Source organism: Semicossyphus pulcher, unplaced genomic scaffold, assembly GCF_022749685.1.
Source record: "Semicossyphus pulcher isolate SPU_LCO1_2020_fin unplaced genomic scaffold, fSemPul1.0.p SCAF_22, whole genome shotgun sequence".
Taxonomy (NCBI): domain Eukaryota; kingdom Metazoa; phylum Chordata; class Actinopteri; order Labriformes; family Labridae; genus Semicossyphus; species Semicossyphus pulcher.
The window spans coordinates 4,541,703-4,569,360 of NW_027211696.1; the positions used below are offsets into that span (position 1 = coordinate 4,541,703).

General features: G+C 41.3%; 1 protein-coding gene across 1 annotated transcript; it reads right to left on the reverse strand.

Annotated features, from left to right (window-relative positions):
* Positions 1-818: 818 nt before the first annotated feature.
* hook3 (hook microtubule-tethering protein 3) lies at positions 819-27,658 on the reverse strand. Its single transcript, XM_069673531.1, has 23 exons — positions 27,513-27,658; positions 19,823-19,908; positions 19,661-19,733; positions 19,425-19,475; positions 18,899-19,031; positions 18,674-18,741; positions 18,428-18,490; positions 17,232-17,315; positions 12,620-12,783; positions 12,375-12,515; positions 10,783-10,870; positions 10,578-10,691; positions 10,312-10,422; positions 10,080-10,164; positions 9,061-9,130; positions 7,438-7,578; positions 7,164-7,251; positions 4,722-4,756; positions 4,508-4,590; positions 4,232-4,332; positions 2,427-2,531; positions 2,155-2,226; positions 819-1,755 (listed from the first exon to the last, which is right to left on the reverse strand). Exons 1-23 carry the CDS (start codon positions 27,567-27,569, stop codon positions 1,615-1,617), a joined length of 2,154 nt encoding a protein of 717 aa, XP_069529632.1. The 5' UTR covers positions 27,570-27,658; the 3' UTR covers positions 819-1,614.

Genomic DNA, 27,658 nt, shown 5'->3' on the forward strand with positions numbered 1-27,658 from the left:
TGACGAATCATTCACGATGTGCTTTTAAAACAATGTAAACAGAATGGAAGAAAGATGGGTTAAATAAAGAGAACAGCTGCAACACGCATACCTTTTCAAACTTCCTATTTAAAGATACATAGACAAACTGGGTTTTCCATGATAAAAATTGACTCTTAAATGAAAGTCAATGAGCTACATTGAATTAACCCCTTATTGGCATTAAGGGCGGTCTACACTCCACAATCTCAGCCAGTGTCTCACACTTCATTTTCCTTCAACAAATGTCTGTTTGTGTAGTGTGAGGAGGACCAAATACCTTTGCTATCTACATTTAAATTGAACATTATGGCACATAAGGTGTTGTCTGGAACAACCTGGTAATGCTGGTAAATCTTAAACCATGTGAACAGATAACTTGTCCGCTTTGCTGAACAGTGGCTCCTTAAGAAAGAGGGTGAAAACCTCTTTACAATTTTATAGATCACATTGATCTTTGACACAGTCTATCTAGCTTCGCGCCATGTCTACACGTACATGGGTGGTTGGCCTTTCGTCCACACATGAACACCGTTTTAGGTCACTGAAAATTGATGCTGTGGCATTCTCATGACAGCGTTTCTGTTGTGTTTTTGCGTTTTCGTTTGGACAGGGATTTTTTTTTTTATAACCATGCTTGTGTGGAATGGAAATTTTTTGGGAAACAAAAGAGGGAAAAACTCAGTTTTGAAAAATACCGGTGTACGTGTAGACATGGCCTCAGACTGCAATGTCTTAACTTGGCTGAAGCAGTTTTTTATACAGGGGAAATTACCATTAAATATATTGCTGATGGTTAACTACTATTCCCCAAATAATGTTGTCCTATAGCGATCATTCAGACCATTCAGAAAGAAAATGGAAGATTCAAAGGTGCTGACTATTCATCTTCCTATGCCTCAGTACTCAATATTACAAAAAACCTAACAACATGGCAGAATTAGCAAATCGTCCCAATTTTACAAATAGAGTTCAAACACCAACACATGTAAATGAAAACTGCTGTTACCTGCTTAGAGCTACATCACAAGAGTTAAAGCAGTTAACAAAAGGACAGAAAATCTGACAACTCCAGTCATAAAATGTTACCACAGGTAGAGATGTGCATAAATACTGCATGGACAGGCGGAACATTTCGGACTAAATGACAAAACCTTGTCAGGAAGATGCGATTCGTCTTTGCATTGGAGTCAAGGTAACCTGCTTGGCAAAAGTTTGTCACGGAGAACAGGAGTAAAGGTCAGTGGTTGAGATGGAAAATGAGAGGGGGGTTTGGAGTGACTAGTCACACCCTATAAAATATGCTGGGGTGTGAAAAGGAATAGAAGCCTGGCATCGCAGGAGGTCAGCGTATAATATGCTTAGTCAGGGAAAAAAAAAAGTGGTGTGTCATTTGGGCAGCCTTGCCTGGCATCTCTACCTCATGGATCTGATCAAGAAGAAAAACAGAAAATCAATAGGCAGAATGCAGGGAAACAAGAAAGTCCATTAGAAATGAAAGGAAATAGTGTGCCTCAAAAGGGGCACATCTACGTATGTAAGTTCAGGGGATTTGTAAGGTAGTTTGTCTCAGTAATCTTTCTGCCCTGCTGCCATCTACCTTGCGGTAGCTGGCTGGACGTGGCCTGGATAGGAGCGGCGCGTGCTGGTGGCTTGTCTCTGCCGGGCCAGGAAGGACTGACCGGACCCAGTGTTGGCAAGTCTGTCTTCAGCCGCCTTCTTCTGCAGAGACATTCCCTGGGGAGAGATAGGGAGGAGAGCCAGCTACTGTGAGTGCACTGATCAAGAGTCATGAGAAAGACAAATATTAGTGCAGATTAATCCACTCATGAATATCAACACCGGCTACAGAGGTAACAGTGTTTGTTCAGCTTACAGAAAATATATACTTAAACATGTGCTGCCCTCTAGTGGTTAAAATGCATTGATGCAATGATCAGAATCCTAATTTTATTCATACTGTGTAACCGTGTAATAAGTACTCACATTGGTACATTGGATAACTAATTGCATGCTAACTGATAACTAACCTTAATGGCCTTATATTCGAGCTGTATATAAGTGTGTGTCACGGTTAAGAAAGAACACTTGTCAAAACCGGTGATAACTGGTATCAGAGTTTCAAGTCCTTCTTACCATATTGTACCAGGCCGACACAATCAGTTTCTCCTCGTAATCCCTCTGGCCTTTTGTCTTGTCCATCTCTTTCTGTTTGGAGGAAACAAAGAGCCAAACTAAATAAGCAACGCAACTTCTTTTTAAGCTACAATACATTGTCGTCCATATATTGCCATTGTGTTTTTACACACTCAAAAACAAGCTTCAGTGATCTACAAGGTGACTGGGAAACCCCACTGAGCTACAAGACACGGTGTGCACTATATCTGACTCTTCTAACACTCGATTACCTCCAATGAATGTAACATCCTCTCCTTCTCCTGCAGCTGGTTCTTCAGGGCCTGGACCTCGGGGCCTGAACCCTGGTTCTGCTTGGGGTCCAGGGTCCGGATAACCTGGGAAAGACACATTAAATCACATCACTTCAGGGTTCTTTTTCCCCTATCCTTCTGGAAACGTCCCGAGGTACAACTTAAGCCACCCCGAAAACAATTTGGACCGTCCGGAATTTACAATATTTGTGTTTCATTCAAAGTGATATACAATTCTTACAAATGATTAAATGATCAAATGATCAATCACTGCAATGGAGGCATTCGAGGCAATCTGAAAATAAAAAGTTGTTCTACAGCGCCTACACACATATATACACACATAGATTTACAGAAAATAAACAGTAATCTACTATGGCTGAACAAACAAAGAAAAGGTCGATGACTACAGATACAACTTCAAAAATAAGTGAGAATCCAAAGAAAAAGAAACTAAATCGACGCTCAGATGAAGGCAAACAGTCAGGAAAGCGACCATCAGTGAGGAAAATCAAGAGTCACAACTGTAACAAAGGGAGCCTAACGTATGCGCCCGCAATTGACCTTTTGGTAAGTCCCGTCCCCCTTGGTTACTGTTGCTACGCCTGTCAAGCTTTCGCATGTAAATAGCATGGCGTTATTCTACTATAAGAGTGAGAAATGTGAAGGGAAATAATGGCAAATTCCTGGAAAAATTGCTCCCAAATATCAGAGAGAAGTTGACAGAAAGGACGACAATATGCATTTGAAAGCTACATCCAGAATATCATTTGTCAGCAGAGTGTTGAGAATGAAGAGGACATAAAAATCGGTCTCAAAGCAAGCGTTAGGCACCCCACGTCCTGACGATTCATGTTAAGGACAATCACATACAGGAACAATGTTCTAGCACAGCGGGGTAAGTCAATATATTGTTTTATTTTAAGCTAATGTTTAGTTATGACTCCCTATAACTTTCATTATGTAATATGTTTTAGCCCATTTCTAGCTAAACTAAATTATCCCACTTTTTCATTTAGTTTAAAGCGCATCAGGATATTGTTGCATATCGTGGGCTTCATCCACACACTGGATCTGGATGAACTTATATTTAATATTCAACCGTCTTTGCTTGCTAACATGCTAACCTAGCCAAGTTAGTTGGCATCTTGCCATGTAACAAACAAAGGAGTTTGTTGATCTAAGCTGCGAGTGAGCTCTTCCACAATTTTTAATCCATGCCCGACATCCCTCTTCTTAAGTTTTTGGCTTCGGTAAAGTGACAGATATGACACCCTCCTCTAAACTTTGAGGACATCTGCTGTCGGACTTGCAGATTTCATGTGCACACCGTTACGGCATCTCTCCTTGTTTTGAAAGCTTGACAGGCCTCCCGCGCCTAGTTACGGTTGCTAATGTAGGATTGGACAGTGGCCGTTCAAAGGAGGGACTTAGCGAAAGGTCAATTTATCGACATATGGTGCTGCTAAATACAACAAAACTGAGAACTTCACGATTATATCTTTAAAAGTGTTTTTTGTTAATTAATTTATTATCTAACAAAACATTATTTCTCTTAAAGTGATTCTATTGGTTTATTTATAATTTGTAGTTTTGATAGTTTTGAGTTTAATGAACAATGCCACTTTTTTTTTTTCATTCAACTCTCGTCCCCAAAATTCTTTTTCATCCTCCCCGTCGCCCCGGTACGATGGGAGGTCCTTAAGCTCAAGCACGACAGAAAGCATCACTGCTTATAGTACACTAAACAGGTAGTTAACCTGTTGTAGTAAAAAAATACTCACACTTTTGGCTTTTTCCAGGTATTTCTTATATCGCTCCTCCATCTGTTTCATGTCGTCATCCTTCTTCTTCAATGCGTCTTCCAGCTCCTCCACTCGTTGGGCTGAAAACCACAAACATTGAACTTTTTAAAAGTTAAGTTTTCCATTGCTTTAGGAATGCAATGAGTAAAATGCTGTAAGTCTTGTTATGATGTACTACAATACTACAACATCACAAGATCGACAGGCTCTCAATCGCACTTCACATATTCAGAATTCAACCGGATCCAAACTCACAGCTGGCGTTATATTTAGGCTCCATTTCATCGATGAAGGAGTTTTTCTTCAGTAACTCATTGTTCAACTCTCGTAGTTTCTCCCTGATGAAGAGAACAAAGCAACAGCGTCAAATTACTATTCCAGGACTGCATGAAGAGAACATTTCAGACCACGTTTTATGTTATTCTAACACAACAGCATGTTTCTGAGGTCTGTAAAGGTGGTTACTTACATGTGCTCCTCATACTTCTTCTTCAGGATGGAAGACTGAAAAAAGAGAAAGGGTATGTTTAATAACATTTTATAACATCATATTACAACCTACAAATACTACAGTGGAGACATTACAGAATTTGTAGAGATACACGTTTTCTTCATCTTTGTTCCTTTAGACACATTTATGTGCCCTGCTAGTTCTTAATTTTTTATACGTCACAAAAATACACAGAAAGGATTTTTACTGCCTGGCTGTTTAAAAGGATCTGTTGTAAGTAAAAAGGGTTTTAAATAAAGGGGCTACCATATAACAAGCTGTGCACATTCCCCTTATCATCCAGCAGAGGGCAGTGTAGAACAAATAGTGTTTAGAAAAGGATATCATGATGGTAACGAAGTGCTTTAAAGTTACTTGTTTCTCTGTTTGATAATCACAAAACAATAACAGGCAAACGAGTATTTTAATTCTCTTTCGAGTGTTTCATTCTGTGCCTCTAGGCAGTACCACATTTTATGTGTTCTCTGAGGTGTCCAGCAAAAATATGTGAAAGCAGAAATCTTGTCTTAAAAATCAAACAGCATCAAGGGACAAGGAAAGTCTGATTCCTACGGGAGAAAGAAACCTACATGAAGAGGATGCTTCTCTATTTCTAAATGGGGAAGAAGATCTGCAGAACTCCAACAACTAGCTAAGAGAACAGAGTAACTTGTGTGCAGCAGCTCAGTGTAATAAACGCATAACAGCAGTTAAATGTTTGGTATAAGGTTTAAATCAACTGATTATTGAGGTTATTCTGGCCAAGTTGTATTACACAGTATAATATATGCCCTACACAGAATAAGCACCAGATTATGCACTCTTTTTACATTGTGCAAACTTATTACATTCTGAGCTGTTACACACTTGTAAAAGGAAGAAGAGGAAGTAAACATCCTACATTTAGAAAGTCTAACTAAAGGAAATTTGTCAGGAAACAGAAACATATACTTACTATAGTCTGACAGTGGGAGAGTAATTAAAGAAGAAAACGCATTTTACTTATTTGCAAGAATCAGAGTCTATCCCATCTTTACATGGGACACCTGACACACCAGCTTCTAAACTCCATGACTGAAACTGTTCTCACAATTGACCTTTAAAGGAGAAGTTCAATATTTTTAGCAATCAGAGCCTGTCAGTGGCAAAAACAAGCACTGTTAGTGGACGTACTTTGATAGGGCGCGATTGCCCCAGGGGATTATGTTGCAGCCATTGCGGCTGTATCGCGGCTATGGCGGAGGCTATCTCCAGGACCGATTCCAAAAGTTTTTGTTCCTACGAGTCATTTCAACACCCAAATTTGTAAAAAATAAATAAATAAATAAAATAGGGCCCAGGTTTAAAAATACCAAACTTCTCCTTTAACAAATTGTCTTCTTGAGCAACTCCTCAATAAGTGTAAAAAAGAGTTTTGTGTCTGTTTGTGCTTTTGTGTTCTGTTCATTTTGAGCTAAAAGACTAGCTAGTTAAATTAAGCCTGATAATGTTAGTGGGATGCCATATCTACACAGGCCGGCAGAAACACAACTTAAAACCTCATGAGAGAAAAAATGATGCAGTTAAAATCACACATAAAACTATGTTAGAAAAACTCCAAACCACCTCTTACTAAATACTAATTGTCCCCTATTATCCCTGTTTTCAAGGAGACACGGTTGAGAAGAAAGGCATACATTGAAAAAAATAGTTAATATATTAAAAGGAGTACAGTCTAATTATTTTGCTGATTTTATGGTGGTCTGTTCTGCCTTTTAATTTAGTCACTGATGATGTCAATGCTCTCTAGTCTATGAAGATAGTCACAACAAAAGTCTCAGGAGTGATTTCAACTCATTTTTATGCCCCGGGCCACGTGTGTACACACCAATGACTGTATACAAAGAAGGACGATGCGTCTCCCTCTACTCCTATTGTACTTAGCCAAAATACCCCACGAGGTGAGTGCTGCCATCTTGCACTTGCACTTGCACTCTGCTTATCCGGAACAGATCGCCTGCAGGAGCCGAATTTGTCAACAGAGCTGTCAATCATAATTTTTACAGCATCAAGTACCTATTTAAAAATAAACTTGGACGTAAATCAGCATGATAAGAACTAACTATAATGACAGTAACCATGTTTGAGAAACATGTATTTGGCGTGTATTTTGATTTTATAGTTTGACTCATGTCCCATCTGTTAACATGGAGGAGGCGGGCTTTATGACCTATACTGCAGCCAGTCAGCAGGGGGCGCTCAAAATGTTTTGGCTTCACTTTTAGGGAGCTGTCATGTCGTCCAACTTTTTATACAGTCTATGGCACACACACATAAACGTGATCGTTTGCAACTAATTATTTGCTGGGTGTGGTATGATGGGTATTTCACTTTCTTTGTTCGAGGCAGGTGTCACAGTTCTGCTCACAATTTGTTACTTACATCATCTGCTTTAGAGCCCTGTTCTTGAAGACTCTTCTGTAGCTCCTCCACCTGACTCTGCTCCTCCATCAGGCGCTGATTTATTAACCTAGATGAACAGCAACGATCAGTCTGACACGATAGCTTTAACAGAGCAATGAGGCACGCTTCTGGCGAGAACGTCATCAAGATTGTGGTTAAATATTCTCACTGCTTTGTGAAATAAAGCTCAAATAATAAAGTGAGTTTTTAGGCAAATGTAACAACATGTATTTGCAGGGCTGCATGTTCTGACCTGTTCTCTGTCTCCAGTTCATTTTTCCTTCTGTTGGCGTCCTCCAGGAGACTCTGCAACAGTGCTATCTTCTCATTGTCTGATCCCTCCTGGGCCAGCTTCAGCATCTTGTTCTCATGCTGAAGACGAATCAAATGCTCCCTGAACAAACAGACAGAGGCGAGTGTTCAGTTCAAACAGAAGAAAGAACCAATATTAGACGTTAAACAGCCATGCTTAATAACCCCACAGAGTATTTACCTTAATATGTCACTCTACATGTAGTCTATCATATCATCATGGTTTAAGATACAAAGAGGCCTCCACAGTGAGAATATATTATTACATGTCTTTTACTGAGTAGTGTTATCTCAACACTAAATTGGATAAATTGTAGCAGAATCAGATTATGCCCGACTTTCAGTTAAAGAGATAGTACAGGTTTTTTGAAGTGGGGTTGTATGATCAATAGTAATGTAAGTTTTTTTGTTAGATCGTGTTGTGCACAGTCTGTCTCCTGGGTCCGTTTTTTTTTTTTAAGGGTGTGGTTGCTGACTCCTTTCCAAGCGGAGAAGTGGCTAAACGTTTCCAGACGAGCTCACAGCTGCTGGCTGGAGAAGGCTATGCCAGGGACAGCAGGGGAAGACTTGAGAGAAAGCTTGTAGTATAGCTTATTGGGTAAATTATTACATAAGCATGAGCAGATTTGTTCTGGTGGAGGCCTGATTCTGCTAATCTGTCAAAGGGCGAGAGGAAAACTACATTTCCAGCTGCTGATGTGTCGGTTTTATACTTTAGAGAGAGGACTGACAAATCAATCCCAGATGCTTATAAACACAGTGAGATCAATCTGGCTGAAAGGACAGTTTTCACACTCACAGTTTGATGCTGAGAAGAATCACACAGACATCGCTTTATCAATTGTGTATACATCACACATGTTCTCTTCTCTCATCTTACAAGCTTGCAGGAAATAACATCACTTTTCCATACTCTACCTATCAAGTCTTATAAAAAACAACAGCTTGCACCGAGTTAACTCAATTCCTGTTTTTTGTCTCTGTAGTAGCTTTCAGTGGATTAGGATTTTCAAGGTAAATCCACATTTTTCTTGGTTCAGTAAACATCCAGGCTCAGCAGGCTGCCAGCAGAAAACCCAGCCCTCTTGGAAAGCAGCAGTTAGGCTGATGTAACTCACACACAACTATTACATAAGTCACAACAGACAGGCCAAACTCGTCTGCCTTAAAACAGTAGAGAGAGGAAGCGGAACAGGCTAGTAACACTATCTGGCTATAAACCGAACAGCAGTGCACACACAAACACACACACGCAAGATCAGTAACCTCAGTAGGGGAACCAGCTGGCTGCTCTGTCTCTGTAAAAACAACTAATCCTCAGCTGTATCTTGGCTGATATGTTTTTAGCATGCAAGTTGCAACACCAGTCTTTTCAACTTTTGTGAAAATATAAATGACTTTCCTTAAATAGGTGACTTAAATCATCCTTTTTGTACATCAATTTTCCTAACTAACCTACTGCATTTAAACACGACGCGATCTGCAATTTGTACGCCATCAAAAAACTCTAAACCCTTCTCTGTTTTTATACAAAACAACGAAATGTAAGGTTCACATGTCATACCGAATCTCTGGGGTGGTGATCTCAGCAGCCAGCGAATCAGTGCCGTCATTGCTGGCCAACGGGAACAAACCTGAACACACCAAAAACACCGTTAACACAGGGTAAATGCGATAATTAAAGCTTAAGCAAGTAGACTACATTACCCAGAAAGGCTGCACGGTATTGGAAAAAAAAACATTCATTGCGATATCTTTTTGTTCTGCGATATTTATGCAATATTTATTGTGATTTTAAAAAATACAGGAAATTATACCAGATAAATGCAGTGTTTTTTCATGTTTTTAAAGGGGGGCCATTATGCTAATTTCAAGCTTCATCTTTCACTCTGTGATACCTGTTGAGTAGCTTAGCATAATTTACAGTTTAAGAAACGTTTTCTCACACTGGTCCTGATACAGCCTCTGCCTGATATGAGTCAGCTCTGTCCCTTTAAGAAACCCCACTTTCTTCTGATTGGCCAGCTCTCTGCAGCCTGCACTTTGTGACGTCACAAAGTGCAGTGTGTAGAAAAAACTGTGTGAAACCTGGCGTTCACAGCAGCCTGCAGAGTGAGCTGAGAAGCCCGGGGATTACTCCAACATACTTCCACTACAGATTTGAAACTTCACCCATGTTTAGTCCGGACATCCAACATTGTAACATTATATATATGTCTTAATATGTGAAACAGCATAATACTCCCTCTTTAACAATCATACTTTTTTATTATTTGTGACTTTTAAGTGTATTTGATTCTAACAAAACAAAACTCCTCTCCTACTTTTACCACATTTGGTTCAGATTGTGACACCTGCATGAAAAAGTAGTTCAGGTGGTTCACGGTCCATTTATGTAACCCTAGCGTTAACCAGCACCAAGACCCAGCAACAATAAAGTAGCAGATTGACGTATACACTTAATTTGCTTCACTATCGCACGTCCTGTAATGTGAATATTGCACATGCGCACATCACAATTGCGACTATTAAACGATATATCGTGCAGTCCTATTACCCACCCTTAACAGTCGTGAGTTTTACCTGATGTAAGCTGTCCCTCCTGGGCTTGCACACAATGCAACTCCTCAATAGTCTCCTTTAGAGAGTCTCTCTCTGTTCGCATGCGCTACACAAGTAGAGAAAAAAGCAAGAAGGAGTTAATACAGGAGAGGTCTGACAAGATGTTTGGTTATGTCCATAACAAATGTATATTTATCTTTCTGCAGAGTTAAAGTAGTTCTGTTATGATATTAGTAAATGGTGCTGTGCGTACATCTTTTTCTTTTTGTAGAGAGTCCACTTTCTCTTTGACGCGTTTGTATTCAAACTCCATCTTGTCTGCCTTTTTAGACTCTTCTGACAGTCGGTTCTGAAGCTCAACCACCTGTGGACAGAAAAGAGCAGTTAATAGGAGGACATTACATATGTGTGGGTGTGAGTACTTTACCAGAGTTACAAGTTTGGGTACCTGGTATAGCCAGGGGCAATGTCAATAAAGATTAAAGCACTAGAAAGTCAACATGGCTGCCGGTTGGTTACCTGTCTTTTGTATGTCTCCAGCTGGCCCTTGGTAGCATTCGCCTTCCGTAGCTCCTCTTCCAGACTGACGTTAGTCTGCATGAACATTGTGTTCTTCTCCTCCAACAGCTTATTCTGGAGAAAAGAGACAGAGATGTAAGCATCAGTTGTGTTGTGTTCTTATGAACCACCAAACCCTGCAATGTACTCTGTGTGTGACGAGTACCTGTCTCCTGAGAAGGCCCATGTCTTCAAGTTTCTTCTTGTAGTGTTCCACTGTGCCTTCCAGCTTTGATACTTTGTCAGATGAATGCCTGGTGGAAAACAACAGGAACTATTACATTCAGAAAGGAAAGGATGGTGTGGGAGCAGTCATCTCCATGGCTGGGCCTGTCTGCTTTTAAACTGCAGTGTACCAAGGACAGGCTGAACAACACGTTTTCAGATTGGCAGGTTTGAGACTTCACAAACCTAAGGAGCCAATCCCGTTAATGGACTGGGTGACGCTATGCGTATCATTATATGCAACCTATGGCAACCACTTCGGCGATGCGCGAGCCAGCTGTAACCGTCATCGTGATTTTTGCAAACTCACTACTGACTGCAAATATTAACGTTACTACTACTAATTACTACATTTCAAGCTAGCTACGTTTCAAATAGTTGCCTCTAAACGATAGGACATGTTTTGTTTTTGCAAGGAGTGGCTAGTTGGAAATTTGCAGAGTGGGTGGGGACTATGCAGATTAGGGATGCACGATATTGGATTTTTTGCCGATATCTGATATGCTAATGTTTTCCAACCCTTTTTTGCCGACAAAAACTGCCATACCGCAGACATCTTGCACCCTTCTTCGCGCTTGATGTAAGAGGCGTTGTACAAAAGGTCACGTGTCTGATCACTCACGTTTCTGAGCGCACCTGAATGCAGCATCCCCCCAAAACACGGCAGAGGAAGACATGCCCAGACTTGTTTACTGCACCTACTACGGAGACATCTGTGATTACCGGCGGACTCTTTTTATCGTTTTTTTCGGCGTGTTTGATGTTGTTAAGTCCGGTAAAATGAAGAGATGTGAGCTAACTGTTAGCTAGTTAAGAGCAGTGAAAGATGTTCTATTCATTGGCTCGAGTTTTTGTGACTTTCTGTGACCGAGTTAATAACATAGCATTACGTCAAGCTTTTTTAGGGAATCATCGAGCATTTAGGCATAATTAACTGTTTTTATCGGTGGAAAATATTATCGTATTAGCTTAATCAAGAGTTAGCATTAAATTAGCTTTACCAGTGGCATTAGCTTATCAACACCTTTACTACCACGGTCCTCCGCTCGCCTATGGGCCTATCACAAAACAAAGAGGAGAGAAAATAGACGATGTTTCAGTCCTTTACGTTTATTTTTAAATGAACAATCATTGTCTGTGTAAACGGACACTAATATACCGGAGGCGAACACATCATCAGCACTGCACAACAACCTGAGGAGGAGACGTAACTTCCTGTAATTCATCACGTGAGCTACACAAGCCACGGCATTGGCTGGCTGCCCCTAGTGACGTTTTCACAGCGCATGTCGTGCATCATAACAAAGACCCAACTAATCGATTATGAAATTCGTTGCCAACTATTTTAATCATCGATTTTAATCGAATAAATCGATTAGTTGTTGCAGCCCTAGTGCAGATACAGATAACATGGTGTCCCTATATTATACAAGCAGAGCATTTTAAAACATGACTGGAGCTGCTCTTTAGAGTTTTCGCTCTTCAGCATTATCTCAGTGTGTTGAAAGTAAAGATTTAGCATCCCTGTCTTACCTGAGGACATCCATCTCATCTTTGAGAGACTGGGCTTCATCAGCGAGGGACGTGAGCTCTTCATTCTGTGACTTTACATCCAAGAGCTCTTTTTCAAGCTCTTCACAACGGATCCTGTAGTCGTCCTTTGCTGCCTCCAACCTAAAATGAATAAGCAGTATTTATCTTTCAAAGCTAAAAATATCTGATATCAGCATCATTCAACGCAGCTCTCCCTTTTTCATGTGACTACATTTCTTCCTCACCTGAAAGTCTCCTCCTGTAGTTGCTCCAGTTGTGTCTGCAGCTGGAGGTGTCTGCGGCCAGCAGGGCTGTTAATATCCTCTATAGAGTCAGACTGGTTAAGTCTCTCCATCAGGACCTGGTTCTCTGCTAGCAAACTGCTCTTCTCCTCCTGAAGGGCTGCCACCTGTGGGAGAGAAGACGGCGAAAAAAGGAAGGCAAAGAGTGGGGATGCAAAAAGAAAAAGGAGTAGAAATGGTTCAATGCAGAGATACATGGAGTCAAATGAGGAGAGGGAAGAAAGGCAAAATAAGAACAGAAAGATATGAAAGGAGAATGAGAGGTGAACAGAGGGATAGACGGAAAGAGTGTTAAGATAGAGAGAAGAGAGGCAGAGAAGGGACATAATTAGAAACAACATACACACACGTGAAGCAATAAATGAATACGTTATTTAAAATCACTGCATCCATTCTGGTAATAAAGCAAGCACACACCAAACACACTCCAACAAGGCACACCAAATAGATTCCAGCACAGCAATGAGGGCTGGTTTGATGTTGCCTTCTCAATGTGATTGACAGGGTATCAAACTCCACACAGAGCAAAGCAGAAGCTTTTTGTTTTGAAAATTGGACCATAGTCTAAGTCTGGTGCACCTCTTACACTTCAGAATGTGCGTATGATATTAATAAGCTGGCTTCTTTCCAAAATGTCTCATTCCTGACATATGAAGGTGTCAACACCTACGACTCCACTCTTTGAAACTGAAATGTTATTTCACCCGAGGAGTATTTTGTGTGTGATTTATTTTGTGTATATTATGAGCTTTTAAATCTTACTGGCTATGTTGCTTTTTTAAAATCTTGTGAAGCACTCCTACAGTGAGGGAAATAATGATTTGATCCCTTGATGATTTAGTAAGTTTGCCCAAAGAAATGACAGAGAAATGAACAGTCTCTAATTTTAATGGTAGGTTTGTTTTAACAGTGAGAAAATCACATTATATAAAAGTTATAAAGTGATTTGCATTTGATTGAGGGAAATAAGTATTTGATCCCCTAGCAACCAGCAAGAATTCTGGCTCCCACAGACCGGTTATGTGCTCCTGAGGCACACAGACCTGTCCTCTCGCTTTAAGAAAGCACTCCTAATCTCAACTCGTTACCTGTATAAAAGAAACCTGTTCACAGAAACAATCAATTAATCAGATTCTAACCTCTCCACCATGGGCAAGACCAAAGAGCTGTCTAAGGACGTCAGGGACAAGATTGTAGACCTGCACAAGGCTGGGATGGGCTAACCATCAATCTCCCTCGGTCTTGGGCTCCATGCAAGATCATGCCTCGTGGGGTATCGGTGATCACGAGAAAGGTGAGGGATCAGCCCAGAACTACACGGGAGGAGCTAGTTAATGATCTCAAGGCAGTTGGGACCACAGTCACCAAGAAGACCATTAGTAACACACTTCGCCTTAATGGATTGAAATCCTACAGCGCTCGCAAGGTCCCCCTGCTAAAGAAGGCACATGTACGGACCTGTCTGAAGTTTGCCTATACACCTGAATGATTCAGAGAAGGCTTGGGAGAACGTGATGTGGTCAGATGAGACCAAAATCGAGCTCTTTGGCATCAACTCGACTCGCCGTGTTTGGAGGAAGAGAAATGCTGACTATGACCCCAAGAACACCATCCCCTCTGTTAAGCATGGAGGTGGAAACTTTATGCTCTGGGGCTGTTTCTCTGCTAAGTGGACAGGACAACTTCACCGCATCGAGGGGAAGATGGACGGGGGCCATGTACCGTGAAATCTTGGGCGACAACCTCCTTCCCTCAGCCAGGCTATCAGAATGGGTCGTGGATGGGTCCTCCAGCACGACAATGGCCCAAAACATACGGCCAAGGCAACAAAGGAGTGGCTCAAGAAGGGTCATGGAGTGGCCTTAAAATTAGAGACTGTTCATTTCTTTGTCAGTGGGCAAACTTAAAAAATCAGCAAGGGATCAAATATTTATTCCCTTCACTGTATGTGAAAAATGTCTGTAACAGTGTCACATAGAAGCGTTATCGGACAACTTGCACCAGCATGAAGTTTCTCTCGCTGCCTTAAGCCTTTTGACATAAAAGATGTGATCAGCACAGCTCAAAGGAAGGAAAGTGTGAGTGAGACTCAGCTGCATCACTTCTAAGAGCCAAATGAGGCTTTCATAAAAACATACTTTATGCCTACACTAATCTCTATTTACATATTTACAGTAGGCAGGGACGTGGATTTTTAGGAATGGCAAGTCTTCTGGTTTCTGTTTGTAGTACGTTTGTTGTCAGAGTAATATTGACCAATCACGTATCAGCAGGCTGCGGCGTATGCAGGAAACACAGTCTGTGTGGAGAGCAAAAGCAGGCGGAACGTAATGCGATGTGATGACATCCCGGCTCCCAGCTCACTAGCATCTTTTTAATCTTTATAAGCAGACGTCTGCATGCATCTAGGACAGCTAAAATTCAACTTAAGACAAATTCCCCTGACGCGGTGTCAGAAAAGCCGTTCAGCATTTAGATTTCCCAACTTCCTCGAAATCATATGAAATGATCGATCCGACCTCCGTTCAACAAACGTGCATTTAAAAAGTTGTTGTTACTTTTTACTAGAAAAATGGGTTCTGTTTCTGTAAACAATGCAGCATGCAGAACACCAAGTCTTGACTGGAAGTCATTTATCGCTAACCGCTGGCTACAAGCCTAGCATGTTCACCGGTGTCCCCAGAGGCTGTATCGTTGTCAGACTGTAGCCGATGGGATCAGAGATTGTGCCTGCATGTATTTAGTTATAGTATGTGAAATGTTTCAGCAGATGTGTTTTTGAAAAAAAAAAATCTAAATAGTAACAAAATGTTTAAAGTGTAAATATTTGACATATATTCAATAGGTGTTCTGAGAATTGATGCCTTCCTTGGCCCAAAAGTTTTTCCCCCCGACTGTCTACTGTTGCTGTGGGAGAGCATGAGACACACCAAGGTAAAAAGGCAGAGGGTAATAAGTGCAGGGGTGACAACTGACACACCCACACTTAACTGTAGCTGTGGCTGGTGTGCACCAAGAGGGCCACATGTACACGAGTGCACAGACACTTGTGCACAAACGTGTACACACACACACATGCACACATAATTAGGAGAGGGGGGGAAATCTGGAATCCAAAGGGGATGCTGGTGCAAGCAAAAAAAATCCAGGACTATTAGACAAACCACACACCATTAATGGAAAACAACAGGAAGAAAAGAAAGTGTGGATTTACCCTCTCTTCTAGCTCATTTAACTCTAACCTCAGTCTATCACGCTCCTCTTGGACATGGAGGGCCTTTAAAGCAAGGACCACAGTATTGAAAAGGTCAGGAAATAAAGAGACAACCAACAGGAGAGCAGGTAACCCTTTAAACCGCAGCTCCATTTTTCTGCCATAAATATGTATAAATGAATATATAAATATGTCAAATATTAACTAATGCTACAGTAAATGATATAGCAATTGTGTTAGCATTTTTGCAACAGTTTGTCGCTGTTAAGGTAAACGATAACACAATTAATCAAGTTAGAACAGGGAAAGTCTGATAATTACAAAAAGGGAGCTGCTTTTAAAGTGTAACTGGAAAACAGCAGTAGAAGTATTAAGTATGACACAACCAGGTATCTAGTAAACAAATGATAGCAGAAAAAAGAAAGCTTTCAATGGGGTGGAAGAGGAGTATTTATGACTCTGTTCTATATTTAACTTACCGTAAAATTCGGTGTATAAGAAGCACTTTTAATACTTTTTTTTGCATCTAAAACGTGGGCGCTGTAATCCGCCTTTTTTTTTTTGTTCAAACTTTATTGAATACTACTTTAATATACAAACATTTGTTGGGGGATGGACAATCTTGTTTGTATATGTCACCAAGTGGGCTATGAAATCTGGGTACCTATCAAACAAAGGTCTGCAGATATGCGGACTCACAGAAAGTCCGTGATTTGGCGTTGAAAAGTCTGCATCAGAGCCCTCACGCACTCTGTGATTTGACAGTGGAACAACACATAGAACTCACACTCTTACCGGGAACGTGCCTAAAAGTGTGAGTGTGGAAATTGGGATTTGGCCAATCAAGGTCACCGACGGCTGAGCTCAAATCCTTCACTGGTAGCTAGCAGGATTGCAAACTCGACATGTGGAAAACAGATGGTAGGCTGTAATTTGTGGGTGTTTTGAATGTGTTTCATATGAAAATAAATTGTAATATCTTGTATACATGTTTTTATTCATATATAGCTAGAAAACCTAGAAAGCTAGAAAGAGTCTTATTTTCCTGTGCGACTTATATTCCGGATTTTACGGTAAATAACTTTGAGGTACAATACTGAAAACCTTACAGTAATGTGCACATTCTGTGCTCATTTATCTACAGCATGTTGGAGTATCTGTTTTGAAACTTGAATTCAATAGTTCACATAAAGTTTCGTGTGACACTTTTTTAAGTATAACCTCACTCGAGCTGGTGCCGTTATGTCTCTCAGGTAAAGTCATTCAGACATGTGATGTGTGATGATGTGTAAAAACCAGTGGTCAAAAAAACATGAGGCCACACTGCTGCATAAAACGAACCTGCATGTCAAGCTCACGACACCTCTGGGCGATCTCTTCCTTAGTAGCCATGGCATCATTCAGCTCCTCTACCGTCTTCTTCAGCTGAGGAGAGAATGTAAAAACAATTAAAGTCCAGCAGATTTGATTTGATTTCAACACAATTTACTGGCCCCTCGAAAGGGATTTAAAGGGCCAGTTCACCAATTTTCAACCTCAGTCCTATCATGCTATTATGGGGAGCCATTATGGTGGGAAAAAAATGCAGTTTCGCTTTGTGCCTTTGGAGGACGCTATCCGCTTCTCCAATGGGCCCTGGAAAACCTCTGCCAGACTACATAAAACGCGTCATATGGCGGAGGCCAGGGAGCTTGCTAAACTACACTTCCTCAATCTAGGACACCCGCCTCCGATGTCATGTCTCGTTCAAAATCTACATTTGAAATGTAGACTGCAGACCTGAAGATTTTGTAGACGATCCACCGGTATATTCTCATCATATTTCGGATTCTGTACGGCCCTGAGTCATTGCCTGCAGTGAAACGGTAGTATTTCACTCCAGCGTCTCTCGCTGGGCCGTTCCTTTCAGAGGGAGGGGCGCAATGCACGCTGGGTGTTGTAGGAATGTATAACAGCCGAAACCACGAGTTGTTTATACAACTTTCTTCACAGCTGTGGCGCCAATTTCAAATATTATTGCCTCTATTGATTAGAGAGAACACCAGCTTTGACTGACAGTGGCTTTTTACAGGGGAGAATTGATTCTTTAAGAGTCATTCATTTAGATCTCAAAGCCTATACTACCAAAAAATGTTTTTTTTGGGCTTTTGCTTTTATTTATAGGACAGCTGAAGAGAGGCAGGAAATGTGGGAAGGAGAGAGTGGGGATGACATGCACTAAATGATCAACAGCCCGGGAGTTGAACCTGCGATCAGTGCGTCAAGGACTGCAGCCCCTGCAGCCCCCTACCTACCGAGCCAAACCGACGCCCCCTAATAAATGTTTCTAAGGCAGTTCTAACACAGTAATGATGCCACAGTAGCACAGGGCGAGGCAGAAGCTAGATTTTTGCAAAGGGGCCTTGTGAGGTTCCCTGTGAATAACTGGTCTGTCCAGGGTGTCCCCTGCCTCTCGCCCAATGACAGCTGGGATAAGCTCCGGCCTCCCCGCAATAATGGATGTATGGTAGTGAGGTTGTAGTATAACGTCTCCATACCTGTCTGTCTAGATCCACATACGAGTCATTTCCTCCCGTCACTGGAGTTTCTTTACTCATCAGCTGCGGAAACACACACAAAAACACTTGTTACACCCTGGTTCAGTAATAATGACAATCAATGCTGAACCCGCCCACTCCAACAGGATAACTACATTCAACATATTAACCATCCCAAGTCAATTCCAATTACATTTCTTTCTAATCAGTTCCTTTCTGCAATTAATTTGAGAGAGAACAGTTCACCTCTTGGATGGCTGTCATGACGACATGCTGCACTGACTCCTCCATCATCATTATGGTCTGGATGTACTCTAGAGATCACAAGGAAACAAACAATATAAGGGGATAAGTTTGAGCTTTGATTTAGCTGTTAATGCAATGTGACATCACATAACATCATTTTCCAATAAAAAAAACAAATACACATCACACACGTTTACAAAAACACAATAATTATGGGATGCACACCTTGTTTCTGTTCACAGTTGACAGCACAGCCAAGGAGAAGTTGGAGCATCCTCCCGAGTTCTGCTGCGTCAGAGTGTTCACCGATAAGGTTCACATCTGGTAATGTGAAGTCGTTGATGTGCTGTCCAAGGATCTAGATGCGGACAACAGGCGGTTAATGTCATTAAAAGTAATCACAACTTTTTATCATAAGGAAGCTAGACTATCATGGTGGTGTCGTAGATATTTCTCTGTACTGCGCTTTTTTTTTTTTTTTCCAGATTATATTTTTGGCTTTTTATGCCTTTATTTCAGAGAGAGGACAGTGGATAGTGGCAGAAATGGGGGAAGAGAGAGTGGGGACGACACGCGGCAAGGGGCCGAGGGCGGGAAGGCGGGGGTTGAACCCCGGGCCACCGCATCGAGGACTATAGCCTCTGTGTATGGTTGCCGATTTAACCACTGAGCCAAACTAGCGCCCATTCCGCTTTTCTTATCTGTGGTGTGGGTAGTGATCGTGTCTTATGAACACATGAAGTATTCTTACCTCCTGATTATAGTCAAGGATGCCTTTCAGGACTTTCTTTAGATTGCTGACCTGTAACAAGAGAGAATATTAAAAAATCCTAACATGACTTACACAAGCAATACAAGCACAAATTAGAACTACAGGTGACTTTAAAAAACAGTGTCAACATATAATAAAAATTTCTAGATTAAGATGATAATCTATGAAAACTTGCAGTTATCAGTAAAAACATGCAAAGAATAACAGGTATTTACCTTTAACCTCCAGTTGTCCCCAACCTCTGGCTTGATTCTACTTATCCAAGCATCGTTGAAATACACTATATCTCTAGAAAATTCAGAGAGACAGAATAATAAGGATTTAAACGGTGTCAAACGAACAATTATTGCTAAAAAACCTCAAGGGGGAAAACTTACATCTTCTGCAGAGCTTGGGCCATGACGATACCGCCCGTCAGGTCTTCTACTGTCTTGCACGGAGCCTCCACTCCAAATGTCTGGATCTAAACAACAAACAGACACACGCGTTGAGTGCTGGGTGCAATTTTATGCTGGTTAGAGTGCATACGATCTAATCTGGTCTCAACACGCAACAAACACTGTTCATGAGGAGCTAGCACAGCCTCTTTGTCAGCTCAAATGTGGTTTCAGCACATGTGATCAGCTGGATGGTGTGTGTACCGGGAAAAACAGAGATAATGCATTTGTAATACACTTTTTTAGGTTGAATTTAATGAATTCTTGCATTAGTATGACGCTTACACTTCTTGCTGGAGCAAGATTTTTCACAGCAGTGCAAGTCACCCCTGCTCAGTTTCTCTTACATCATCTCTATCACTTCTTTCAGCTCCCTCCTTACTTGACGTGTCTTTGTTCTTTTTTTCTATCCTTCTTATTATTCTGTACCGCTTTTCCTCCAGGCTGAAAGGCTGTTGCCCAGGCAGAAGTGAATATATTTCAGTCTGCACGCCAGCAGTCCACGTGCGCGAGGAAGACGGGAAGTTGAGAGCAAGGAATGTTGGATTTCTGACAGGAAGAAAATGACGAGGTTGAAACCCTGCCTGCACATAGTTCCGTCTGTCTCGCTTTTCATTACGTGGCTCAACCAGCAGCTCTCGGGCCTTTAGTTGCAGAGAGGGGAGAGCAAAAAGTTTCAGTGACCGCATATCAATAAGGGACACTTGTTCAATCCCCGATGCGAGGTTTATCCTGGATCAACATGAGGTCACCGGGTTGAACTTAACTGAGCTGAAAAAGACTCCAGCTTTAGCCAACATAAAACTCATTCAAAGTTCTTATAAGTGGAAAACATTTATTGTGTAAAGCAGCTGTAAATGCTGGCAATAAATGGCACTTTACTTAGAGTGGTCTCAATCCATTGCCCTCCTGCCTGTAGAGCAGATTTCCTCTAAATAAACATGATGCAAGAACACCGCCTCCGACTGCTGAGCTGCCACAATGAAGCGAGCATTTTTTTTTTACTTGTAAAAAAGGTAAAGTGAATTTGCTGTGTTTAACTGAACTATTTTCTTATTTCTTAGAAGGTACTCCATAGATCACAGGCAGGATTAAGCCACAGAAAACTTTGTCAGAGGTCTGCACTATCATTTAATGGCAGAGACAGATAAGTAAACAAGAAGACACCTGACACTGTACACAGTGAAGGACACACTTCACATGGCACAAGGGCAACATGACACTGAAAATAACATCCGCACATCATCACATGATACAGTCCCAATCCAGGGGCTGCGTCATTCATAGCCTGCGTAGACCATTAAAGCTGAACTGAAATGAGACGGGTCTGGTCTACGCAGGATTTCCTGTTTGCGTCACCAGCTGTTCCCGCCCTTACCCTTGCGTCTCACCAAACGCCGCTCCTGCTGCCTAGCAACAGGTACCTGGCGCGCTAACTAGCTAGCATAACTAACATTGAGTACGTTAACCTGTTATTTTAAAGATAATTTGTTTCAAGGGCCCTGTTTTTAACGTGTAACGCTAGCTATTCAATTCAGTGGATCCTGCGCGGCCCGGGAAACGGAGGACGCATTTGAAGGAGCCTTCGAATTGGGAGAGCCCTCGAAGCGCTTCTGTGACGCGATCGGCCTTCAAATACGGCCTTGCCCTGGATTGGGACACAGCGAATGTCTCCACAATGTTTGCTGATTTATTTAGATTCAACAGCCCAATTGAGGTTAATCGTGAAGTTCTGTTGTGAGATTATCTGCGGGGCATGTTCAGACCTTATGTGACACAAATACAGCATAAAAAATGCCAATATAAAGTTTAAATCAACTTCTAAACTTTTACTTGTAAGCCTTCTACATTGTTGTCGGATACCTGGGGGGTGTACTACGAAGCAGTAGTTCCCTTCTTACTTGGGTAGATCACCATGGTAACTTATGCTTAACATCTAACCTGCTCCGGAGCAGGTTATATTGGCGATAAGAGATCAACCTGAACTAAACACCAATCAGGTCTCTTGATTTATAATATTATATTATAACTATAACTATAACTATAAGGTGTGCTAATGATGGAGCATATTCAATTTGAACATTTACACAATTTTCCTTTTATTTGCTATTTGTCCTTCCTGCATTTGGCAGCTGCAGCTGAGTGGATTTTAGTCTGGATTATGTGTAATTTCTTTATATGTTGCTAAAATCATAGTTTGCTCTGAGTTTGTATAATATGCCGATCAGCTGACGGCAGACTTGCCCGTGTTTAGATTGGTCATTTGCTCCAAACAACGCCCCTTTTATGTGAACGCACTCATAGAAACCCTGGGTTGACTTGTGGAGTTGCGATTGCCTTTGTCAGGTGAAGTGAAGCCAGATCAGGAAAAAGATACCCCGGGTATGCTGAGCTCGCTTCATGATGATAGGCACCTGTATGTATGACATCTTCCAAACGTCTTGAAAACATGATTAGATGACACTCTCCTGTGCCCGACTTCAAAATGTCTGTTACCGTTCCTTTCCCCGCTAACAAGCTCTGTGTTTTGAGGTAGCCCAGCACCCATAGGACAGTCCCTCTGTGTATACATCATGCAGCTTGTCGCTGAACACTGGACCAGAGCCAACACGTAAAGGAGCCACAACAATGGCCCTGATTACATAACGGCAACTTCCAATGAGAGGAAACTTTTTACCGCTTCAATTACCCACACAGCATTCACTATTATCTACCAGTGCAGCTAAACACTACTGACAGACTTATACATAGCGCAATCAAGATATTCTCTTTCCTGTGATGCTGTTATCTTATAGAGTAGTTCACATGCTGACTTCCTTTGTCTAGATATAATATGTCTCAACCACACCTATTGTTCTAATCTAGGTGACGGCCCTCCTCACCAAAGCACCATTTTGGTTTGCATCACTTCCCTTTTCAGGAAAAAGGTTGGGAGGGAAGAAAATATAGCGCCTCGCCGCCTCACAAGCACACAGACAACAAACAAAGGCAGTGACAGACTTACTAGATCAGGCACCTTGGGGGAACTAACACATCAAAATCTGTGAGGCAAGGAGCATTTGAGCCCCTTTTTTCAGGCCTCTAACGATTGTTCCCAACCAGTGGGCTAACAGCTTCTAACATGAGCTACACATGCTTCATAGGGTTGCATGTAAGGTCTACAGAGCTGCAGTATACATGCCACAGGAATACAATGCCTTTTAACAGAACGTATGGCCATGTGATGTCACCTGAAAAGCCACAGCGGAGCAGTGCAGGCGAGTCTCTTTATGCTGTGTAGGACATTGTACAGGCACCAGCTAACAGTGAACGAAACTCCTTTTTTTCAGCTGCAAATTAGTGACTGATGGCACATCAAATGGCGTTAAGGGGTTAATTATATGTGGCTCATTTGTTGCCTAAATGATCATTAGGTATAAAGCCACTTATTTTGGTGATTAAATCTGCAATACCGATCAAACCAATTGGAACAGCTCATTTTCACACTGCCATAACGTCTAACTAAAAATATTTTGGGGATATTCATCTACGTACATTGCAAAGAAATGTATTGTTTTGTCAGACTTTATGAAGAATTACTGAAAGATTTGTCCATTTGCCTTATGCAAGCTGAATCAAGCTGTGCTAAAAATAATGTCTCGATTTGGAAACGGGGCAAAGTTTACTCCTTGTGCTAAACCTCTAAGCCGTTGTTCCTGACCTGAGCTGAAGGTCACTGAGCTGCAGCACAAACTGTAAAACAATCAACAATCAACAAGCTATCCACACGTTGCCGATTTCATCTGAACTCTTTGCAGAAAGCTGCGGGCTAAGCCATGTCCCCTACGTCACCAGAATCACCGGCCAAATCAGCTTATTATGATTATATTAAATCACTGAACCTTGAAGCGTTGGCCAAATAATGAGAAGGGTAACAACCACTTGTGCCTCTATTGGTGTAATATTTTGTTTGTCCCTTTGTTATTGATCATAATAGCTTTAATAGATACCATGTTGTGCTGCTCAAAGATATCAGGCTTATTTTATTAGTTCATTGAAAGTTCAGCGGTAACCGGTGATGTGCTTTTTATCTGCATATTATCTCAGGCTCTGTTAGAGCCCAATCTGTGTGTGAGCCGCGATGTGATGATTGAAAATCAACTCATCAGAAAACAAAGAGCTATCATGGGAACTGAGGAATTTGGAGATTGTAGTTAAACATATTTTCTTAAGTTCCACTGCGATCACCAATCAGCAATCTGCTAACAGGGCAGATGAGAGAGGTCAACGTAGCTGACCTGACGTTTGAAAGAGACTGCCTCGATTACATTGGCAATTGTCCACCATAATAACTGCACTGAAAATGTACGACATTGTATGAGACCTAAAAGGTTGGTACAATGCTCCCCAGAGACAGAAAATGCTTAACAAAAAGGTGCATTTCACACAATACTCTTAGTTTTCTAAAGCCACTTTCCCACTGGTCAAAAAACCCGATAACAGCCGGCTATTTTGCTTAGTGGGAAAGGTTACAATCGGCATTCAGACCTGGGTCAAATGACTCTGCAGTCGACCCAGGTAATTATCGCCTCCACTCCGATCTGCATTGATGGGAACACAAAACCTGTGTCGACGCGCGAATCTCCGCTCCCTTTCCGGCGCGATGCTATGCTCTGTCGGTTACTTCTGAGACTTCTCATCATCTCAACTACAAATTCTGCCCGTCTCCGTCTGAGCAGCGCTCAAAAATCATTCCAAATTTGTTGCCGCCGAGTTTGATAAACAGGCTGAATGAGTAATAGATACAATAATGACCTAACCACCATAACATCTTCACTGTTTACTAACCCTGTTTCCAGCGCGTTTGTGACGTCAGACGGTGAAGCAGCAGAAAAGAGACAGAAAGGAGGATACTGCACTGGCAACGGGAAAAGAGACAACCAGCATCTATAAGCGGGTCTAAAAAACCTGCGTTAACGCGCTAATTTCAGTGGGACATGGGTATTATTCACATGCACAATGCAATGGCAACATTTGTGTGGCAAGACACAATGTGCAACAAAAATTAACCTGATCTATTATGTATGTATGTGTTAAGTAGTATGTGTTTTTGCCAACAGCCAACAACAATACTCCTGAAAATACTGGCTAAAGTACACCAAGAAAACATGGGTGGGCTGAGGTCAAAATAGGAAAATCCACACCTACAAGTTTGTGAAAACAGTTGGGAAAGGATGCAGGCGAGCTGTGGAAAAGCACGTGTCACATGACTAGGACTAAAGAATGGGATGAAAAAGCCTTCACATCAACACAATATGAAAATGAGAAATGTGAGATGATACGTGTCCTCTTAAATGTTACCATAACAGGCAGCCACATGTCAACATTAGGATGCATTTTACATAATAACAGTCGCCTCTTTCGTTTGGAATGCCAGTTTTCCCCAAAAGGAAGAACAGCATACCAGTGCTACAGATGCCAACCTTGTACAACTTTGACAGTAACAGTGAAGCTGCAAAAATGCATGCAACAAAAATAACCAAGACACAATGCAACAAATGCAACTGGTTATTTCATCGTTTTTTTATATAGAGTTTCTTTGTTGTGTTTTTTGAACAGTCCTTCACTACATATTATAGAGCTTGTCGGAAATTATTAATATTTACGTATTAAATATGGTATGAATGTCAGTATGTGTATGTTTAAATGTAAATGCATGATAGCGTATGCAGTACAGGCCCTGGCAAGAGCTCTGTTCAACTGAAAACAATAAACGTGTAATACACTATACACAAGATGTTTAAGTGGGTAAAAAAATGTCCTGTGACTACACTGTCATGACATATCGTTTTATCACTTGCATCTCATTATCTTATTAGACAAACTTGCTTATATAACAGGCAAAATAAGGTTAAATAAATGGCTAAAAGCTGATTAACTCGCAAAGATTTACTGGTATTTGGCTGGCATCTGACTGTATTTTCCACGCTAGTACAATGGATACTTCATGCATTACAGGTATGCTGCCTTGACTTTTAATTTATTAATTAGTCAATATAATGCAACTAATGAGCAACCAACTTTCTCAGTGTCCCCTAAATTATAAAAATCATCAGGCCATCAGTAGACGCCGAGACATCTTCGCTGCTATTTCGTAAGAAGTTCAGTCTCACATGTTTCAGTAATCATCAGCCCCACTCTGTGTTGTGACTTCACAGTTAACAGGTATGTGAGGAATGTTTGCCAGCTACATGGTTACTTGGAACATGACGAAAGGCTATAGATAAGCCAAACTATGACAACAAAAGGAGGAGGCAACAGTGAAGCACTCATAGATGTAAAATAGATTGCAGCTAAAAGTGTGCATGAACTGAATTTAAAAAGTACACGTTCAAATTCTGACTAAAGACTGACTTTACAAAAGGTTTCTGTAATCATAGTTAGAGGTGTATCTTGCACAAGTAAGCATTAAATGTATTCTCAAATATTCACATTTAACAGCCATGCTTGAATTGATGAATAACGCAAATAGTTGAGTTGCTTAGTAATAGCTTGAAATACTTCTTGAAGGGAATGCTCACATTCATTTGATTACATGACATGTAGGAAGCACATGACTAGGGAGAAACAGGGTAGCTTGCTTGCCCTATACTCTACTATTACCAGCACCACCGGCTTGCTTTATGTATATACTACTGACATTTATGCCAGTACTTTATTGTGAAAACATGGAAGTGGGTACAGTTTCCATACCCCCTGTATCCATTCATAATTATGGATAATGCTTTGTGATTCAAGCTGAAACATCATGCATTCAGTTACCTTAATTATTAATTAATTACATGATTAAGATCTGTGACAGGAACAGTTTATTTCTACCTGCTTGGATATCATATTCACATCAGCGTTTTTCTCAGACATCAACCATTTCTGCTTTAACTTCAATGCATCAAAAAACAACATACCGCAGACATGTGTTCATTATAACTGTGTAGCTGCTAGCCTAAAAATGCTGCATGTCGTTTCAGCTCTGGACACATTGCTGTATTTCAACAATGTAAACATGCTCCAGTCGTTAGCATGTGATGCTACAGTCTGGGGGCTTAGATGTCTGCTTTCAGGATTCAACTAAAAAGATTTAGAGTAACGTTAACGTGATAAATCTACCCTTTATGTGTCATTTTGATCAGGGATGACCGATAAGGGAAAGAAGACATTGTGACACGTTGGACAACAATGACAGGGATTCAGAGCTGTAATGTTATATCCACAGTCCAGAGGAAAAAGCTTTAAAAGCGTTGAACCACAACAAGGCCGACGTCTCTGTCGTTTGATCCCTTTACAATAAACGACAGAGCAATAGGAAAGTAAAGCTAGCTAAATATCAGAGCGAATTCAACCACAATTTAAATCTTGACTTGGTAGACGATTTGCTTGCGGCTAGTGAGACACACATCAGCAGCTAAAGCAGCAAACAGCTGGCCTGCATACGTAACCAACGTGATCCATGTCATTATCCCCGAGCCCGCTGCCGTTACCCCAGCTAGCTCACCAAGCTAGTATTAGCATTCTATACTAGCTAGCATCGCCGGCGCCGGAGGACTGTCTGTCAGTGGAAAAACGCCCAAAAACTTCACATTTGATCACTCACCCATGTCAAGAGGCTTTCGCAGAGCTCCATACGATCCAAGGACTCTGATGTACTCATCGTTAACTAACGTAGACAGACTTTGTGTGGTAAACAGAGCCTGAAGTTAGCAGTCGGCTTCATGTACTCCCGAGGTCTCTTGCTCTCTG

Bases quoted from the DNA above. Each gene is read 5' to 3' on its own strand.
- hook3 (XM_069673531.1), bottom strand. From the start codon at position 27,569: ATGAGTACATCAGAGTCCTTGGATCGTATGGAGCTCTGCGAAAGCCTC. The intron at 17,316-18,427 runs GTATGGAGACGT...TTCTCTCCTCAG, and splicing joins ATGTGGATCTAGACAGACAG to CTGAAGAAGACGGTAGAGGA. The intron at 4,333-4,507 runs GTGAGTTTGGAT...TGTGGTTTTCAG, and splicing joins GCCTAAATATAACGCCAGCT to CCCAACGAGTGGAGGAGCTG.